At 47.3% G+C, this 6731-nt stretch overlaps 1 protein-coding gene across 1 annotated transcript; it reads right to left on the reverse strand.

Moving 5' to 3' along the window:
• Window positions 1–340: 340 nt before the first annotated feature.
• LOC123086564 (uncharacterized) lies at window positions 341–2622 on the reverse strand. Its single transcript, XM_044508322.1, has one exon. It carries the CDS (start codon window positions 2553–2555, stop codon window positions 537–539), a length of 2019 nt encoding a protein of 672 aa, XP_044364257.1. The 5' UTR covers window positions 2556–2622; the 3' UTR covers window positions 341–536.
• Window positions 2623–6731: the final 4109 nt, after the last annotated feature.

The raw sequence follows: 6731 nt of genomic DNA on the forward strand, positions 1-6731 counted from the left end.
TCCCCCACCCCGGCCTGCTAAGCAAGACCAAAATATACTGGAGTACATATTTATCCCGCCAGTTTTAAAGTTCAAAGTATTTAATTAGTTGAAGGAGTGTGAATGTGAACTCTTAGTTACGTCTACCTACGAGATTTTAAACCCTGGCAATTAACCATGCACATTTAACTACTCAGTTTGGTGGAGTACTGGTGCTACTCAGTAATAATTTCAATTTTGTACAGTGATCAGCGTTCCCTGTCATTAGGAGCACTAGTGTGGATGCATGTGTCTGATGTGTAATTGTGTATGGAGACACGAGAGTAATGGACAGCATGTAATCATGAAGGCTACTGATTAATGAAGAAACACAAAAGCAGAGTACCATGAGCTGGGTGCTGGACATGAACTCAAAACGAGTCCTTTTTTGGATAGTCACAGGTTGTCAAAAAACAAGCTTATAAAGAAACGCATAACACAAAAGGAAATGGCAGGCAATTCTTTACAAATCCTATGTCTGAGTTGTAGTTTACTTGATAAGCTACTGAAGTAAAGTGCTAGGGGTGGAATGACGGATGGCGGTATAAAGGATTTTGCTGGAAAGGATTATGCCGAGTAGGTACGACATTTGCTGCAACTGGCCCACCTTGAATTCCCGGTAAAAATGGTAGAGGAATTGCAGGCATTAAATCAAACGGCCGATGCCCAATGGGGCCAATCTGTGTCACATTCGGAATCACAGGTGATAGAGATCTTGCGGAAGGACCAGTTGGAGTTGGTAGCTTGGTAACACATGGCCTTGGCTGGTTTAAGTACAGCTGTTTCCCTTCCAGCTTTCTTTGTTTCCCCTGCACTTGGCCAACTTGTCCCTCGTGTTGCTGCTGCTCCTTCTTGTGCTTCTTGTATTTCTGCTTTTGCTTCTGCTGTTGGGTCTTTTGCTGCTGCCTTGAATTTAATGTCGATGTAGTAGAGGCATTTGTTGTAATACGGCTCTTTGCATACTCAACTAACAATTTGTTAATCTCTTCCAAGATAGTAACCGATTTTCTTGAATCAGTGAGTTGCTGTTTAACCATAGATTCCGCAAGCCGAAGATTCTCAATCTCCTTTGATATGGTCAGATTCAGGGACTTGTCTAATCCATTCTTGCTAAGTAACTCTAGAGCAGTCCCTTTTGCCTTCTCAACATATCCCTCCAGAAGAGCAAGTGGTGGATATTTGTCCACCAATTGAAGAACCTGTGTCATTGGTATGACGCTCAACTGTTGTCCATTTTCAATCAAATAATCAATTAAGTCGCTGATCCTACTGACAAGACCAAGACCCTTGCAGAGATTGACGCAGTTCTTCTTCTGATATTTGCGTGGGACAGTGCCATAGAGACGGATGATCTCATCGACATCAAACTCTGATACAATGTTGTAAGAAATGATGAAGTTAAGGAAGGCCCATGAGTCCAGCATGCCATGATCTCCACAAATCTCCGACTCACCGATCTTCTTCTTCCAGTATTTGGCAAACAGCTTGGCCTGATCTATCATGCGCACAGAAAGCTTGGGTGACACAGCAGGCACACAGCGGATCAGCGCAACACAGTTCTCCCAGATCCTGTTGGTCTTGGTCTGTTTTTTGGGCAGAAAGATCCTAACCACATCAAGGACAAGAGCAGCGGCATCTTTGGCATTGCACATGGCCACAGGGTACTCTTGACGGTCGATGTTGTTGTTAAACACGATATTCACCAGTCCTGCGACGTTCATTCTAGAGCATGCCGCTACAAGATCCTTATTACACACTTTTTTCACAGAAACCTTCTTGGCTTCCTGCTGCTCGTCTTTGGCATCCCCCATCTCATCGTCAGACACCTGCGGTTCCTCTTCATCCTTCTCTACCTTGCAGTCCCTCTCGGCCTCATCACTGGCCTCCAAAACCTTATGCTCATTCACCTTCTCTTCTTCAGCTTCCAGCATCTGCTCGCCGTCCTTCTGCGGCTTGCCTGCCGCATTGTTGGCATCTACCTCATCTTCTTCAATCTCCACGACCTCCTCCTCCTCCTCCTCTTCCACAACCACCTCCTCATCATCAGCATCCTCCTCCTCCACCTCCACTTCTTCTTCCACCTCCTCCTCCACCTCCACCTCCACTTCTTCTTCCACCTCCTCCATCACTTCCTCGTACTCCTCTTCCTCCACCTCCTCCTCCTCGCTGGTGGTGTCTTCGTCTCCTTGATTTTTGCGCTTGCCGGTTGGGAGTGGTGCGGGAACGGCGAGGGCGGAGCGGGCCCCCTCGAGGACCCGTAGCTGGCGGTGGCGGAGCGAGATGGAGGACTGGAGGGAGGAGATGTGAACGTCGAGCTCGCCCCAGGTGAAGGGGAGCGGGAAGGGCGAGCAGGCGGCGAGGCGGTCGAAGGCCTCGCGCAAGGCCTCCTTCCTGGCCGGGAGCGCGGCGATTGCTGCCTCCACCTCCGCCGTCGCCATCGCCTTCGGGGGCTGGTCGGAGTCAGACTGCGCTATCGGAGGAGAGGGGGTGGGGATTGGAATTTTGGCGGCGGCGGATTGCGCCGAGGCGGACTCCATCGCGACGCACTAGAAACTGGTTTTCCTGTTCTTTTGGGCCTTCTTCTTTCCGTCGTTTGGACTTTGGATCACGGAAGGTCCAGCCGTCCAGGGGTCGTTTGGCGAAGGCTGAAAATAAAGGACAAAAACAAATCATGTTTGCTGCAGGATCCATAATACTCCCTCCGTTGTTAAATATTTGTGTTTTTAGATATTTCAAATGAACTACCACATATGGATGTATATAGACATATTTTAAAATGTAGATTCACTCATTTTGCTTCGAATATAGTCACTTGTTGAAATCTCTAGAAAGACAAATATTTAAGAACGAAGAGAGTAATAAATAAATTTAAAAAGAGTTTAGCCATAGCAATTTGTTCAAGTTCTCAACATGCAATGAGAGTTTACAAACATAAAATATGCCCAAAACAGTATTACCTCCGTTCGGAAAATAACCGACGCTCTTTTAGTTCAAGCTTACATGTGATTGTTTCTCGTCCTTTGTACTAAGTTTTCGTGAATTGAATAAATGAACAATGCTTGTTTTAAATTTCAATATATTTAACTCCTCCCTTTCTAGCCTCCTCATGTTTATCATGAGCTTTATAGCCTTCACGAAACCCTTCACATGATTGTAAAGTTTCAATCCAAATTCTTCTGGGCCGATGAGGGGGATAAGCAGAAACACCACATGGTCTGTTGGACCGGTATTTGCAAGCCTAGGGACTCGGGCGGTCTTGGGATCATGTCATCCAAACACATGAACATCACTCTCTTACAAAATGGTTGTGGCGCATTGCAAATAACAAAGGTGGATTATGGTTGGATATTGTCTGGGCGAGATATCTTAGGAGCCAACCCCTTGCGTTTTGCCAACGCTCAGAAGGCTCCCAATTCTGGCACTCCATAATCCAACTTCTCTTCATCCTTCGGATTGCTTCCTCGATCTCGATGAGGTCGGGATCTGCAACCCTATTTTGGCTAGACCGCTGGCGGGTAACCTTCCTTCGTTACTCGCTTTCCGGAGCTATTCTCCATTAGTGGCGTGCCACTTATTTTGGTCGAGGCTGCCCTTTTGATCTTGGGAGTATCGCCTTCCGTCGGGCTTTTTCGGCCCCCTTGAGCAAGCCGCCTGGGATGAGCTTCTACAATGTGTGGCGTTCCACACCCCTAGCCTGTAGCCAGACTGGGTGTCATGGCACCTTGAGAAACACGAGCGTTTCTCCTCTAGTCGCTCTGCCAGGCTATAACTCTGTAACACCCACAACGCGGCTATATCTCCCACGTGTCGGAGCACGACTTAGAGGCATAACCGCATAGTAGGCATGTCGCAAGAGGGGTAATCTTTACACATCCCATGTACTGAATAAGAGAGGGATAAAGAGTTGGCTTACAATCCCCACTTCACACAATACATAAATATAGCATTACATCATCCAGAATACAATCAAGGTCCGACTACGGAACCAAAATAAAAGAAGACCACCCCTAATGCTAGATCCCCGATCGCCCCGACTGGGCTCCACTACTGATCAACTGGAAACGAAACAACACAACCAACACGGCCTTCATCGAGCTCCCATCTGAGCTCAGTTGCGTCACCTACTCTGGTATCATCGGCACCTGCAACTATTTGGAAGTATTTGTGAGCCATGAGGACTCAGCAATCTCACACCCGTGAGATCAAGACTATTTAAGCATATGGGTAGGAAAGGGTAGTGAGGTGGGGCTGCAGCAAGCACTAAGCATATATGGTGGCTAACATACATAAATAAGAGCGAGAAGAGAAGCAATGCAATGGTCGTGAACTAGAAGTGATCTAGAAGTGATCATGAAACTACTTACGTTCAAACATAACTCCAAAGCCGTGTTCACTTCCCGGACTCCGCCGGAAATAGACCATCACGGCTACACACGCGGTTGATGCATTTTAATTAAGTTAAGTGTCAAGTTCTCTACAACCGGACATTAACAAATTCACATCTGCCCATAACCGCTGGCACAACTTTCTAAAGTTCAAACCCTGCAGGGGTGTCCCAACTTAGCCCATCACAAGCTCTCACGGTCAACGAAGGATATTCCTTCTCCCAGGAAGACCCGATCAGACTCGGAATCCCGATTACAAGACATTTCGACAATGGTAAAACAAGACCAGCAAGACCGCTCGATGCGCCGACATCCCGATAGGAGCTACACATATCTCGTTCTTAGGCAACACCGGATGAGCGCTCCGTACAACTAAAATCAGCCCTCAAGTTTCCCTGAGGTGGCGCTGCAAAGGACTCTAGTTTGGACCAACACTTAGACAAGCACTGGCCCGGGGGGGGCTTAAAATAAAGATGACCCTCGGGAGCGCGACTCCCAAGGGAAAAGTAGGTGGTGGTGAGGCAAATGGTAAAACCAAGGTTGGGCCTTGCTGGAGGAGTTTTATTCAAAGCGAACTATCAAGGGGTCCCCATAACACTCAACCGTGTAAGGAACACAAAATCAAGGAACATAACACCGGTATGACGGAAACTAGGACGGCAAGAGTGAAACAAAACACCAGGCATAAGGCCGAGCCTTCCACCCTTTACCAAGTATATAGATGCATTAATATAAATAAGAGATATTGTGATATCCCAACATATCCATGTTCCAAATATGGAACAAACTTCATCTTCACCTGCAACTAGCAACGCTATAAGAGGGGCTGAGCAAAGCGGTAACATAGCCAAACAACGCTTTGCTAGGAAAGAAGGGTTAGAGGCTTGTCATGACAATATGGGAGGCATGATATAGCAAGTGGTAGGTATCGCGGCATAGCAATAGAGCGAGCAACTAGCAAGCAAAGATAGAAGTGATTTTGAGGGTATGGTCATCTTGCCTGAGATCCCGCCAGGAAGAAGAACGAGTCCATGAAGAAGAAAAACGAACGTAGTCGAACGAATCCTCATAAACGCGACGTTATTGGAACTAACCCGAAGAAGCAACACCGGAAAGAAGCAAACAACATAGTAAACAACCACGACATAAGCATGGCATGATGCACAACCAAGTATGATGCATGTCCGGTTTAATGAAGCATGGCATGGCAAAGTGCACAAGCAATTCTACAAATTAAGTGGAGCTCAATATGCAACGAGTTGCATATTGACGAAACACCACGTCAATTATTTAGTTCTCTCTCGTTTATGTACCCAACAATATTAAATGTTATTAAACATGGCAAGGGGTTAAGCACAACAAAACTACCTATTTAGGCAAGTTTAAATGAGGCCGGAAACAACAAACAACAAGTCCGGAAAATCCTCATGTGCATACTTATGGATTTGGTACTGTTCTGCCCTAAGGCATATTTTAGAGTTTTTAAACATGCAAAGTAAATTCACCATGACAATCTATGCATTTTCTACCCCATTTACATATAAAGTTTATTAGGTTTGGAGCTACGGTTATTTAGTTATGAATTAAATCATTTTAACATGGCAATTAAGCAAATAAATGCAAATAGAAGCTTAAACATTTTAAACATGGTTGAAAGTTGGATATTATGAAACTAGACACAAATCTAAGCATTTTTCATATATAAAGTTTTTACATATGATGCATAGATTGTGAGATATTGAATGTATGAAGTCTAGGGGGTTCTCTGCAAATCTGTAAACTGGCGGGCCCATTTGCGCAAGGTGGGGTGCTGGACCTGGGCTTCTCACCAGAGGGCTTGGGGCGCTGCTGGGCAGCGGCCTGGCACGCTGTAGGCGCAGTCAACGCGAGGCAGGGGAGCGGGGATCGAACGACTGCTCGTTCTCTAGCTCGGGCTCGGTGCAAAAGGAAGCAGAGACCGCGGGGATGAACATGGCGAAGCAGGGACGTCTAGGATGATGGCGGCACGGCTGCAGAAGCCTAGGACGGCGGCGGCTTGCACCCGGCAGCAGAGCGATCCAGATCCGGCAGCGGGGAGCTCCTGCGGGGTAGCCATGAGGGCGGCGGCAGCCATGGGAGCTCCTACTCGGGAGGAGGCGCGAGGTAGGGGACGGAGTGGACGCGGCCAACGGTGACGAAGCCCGATGAAGGGCCGCGAGCACATGTGGGATCCGAGCGGCGGCGGCTGCAGAACGCTATGTGGCTTGAGGCAGCATGGCAGAGCTCCATCGGGCTCCATGGCGTCCTTGGTGGCGCTCCTGTAGAAAAGGAAACGAGGGAGAGAGATGA

Source organism: Triticum aestivum, chromosome 4A (assembly GCF_018294505.1).
Source record: "Triticum aestivum cultivar Chinese Spring chromosome 4A, IWGSC CS RefSeq v2.1, whole genome shotgun sequence".
Classification (NCBI taxonomy): domain Eukaryota; kingdom Viridiplantae; phylum Streptophyta; class Magnoliopsida; order Poales; family Poaceae; genus Triticum; species Triticum aestivum.

What these genes read in the sequence shown, in the direction of transcription:
- LOC123086564 (XM_044508322.1), bottom strand. Translation starts at nt 2,555, where the DNA reads ATGGAGTCCGCCTCGGCGCAATCCGCCGCCGCCAAAATTCCAATCCCC.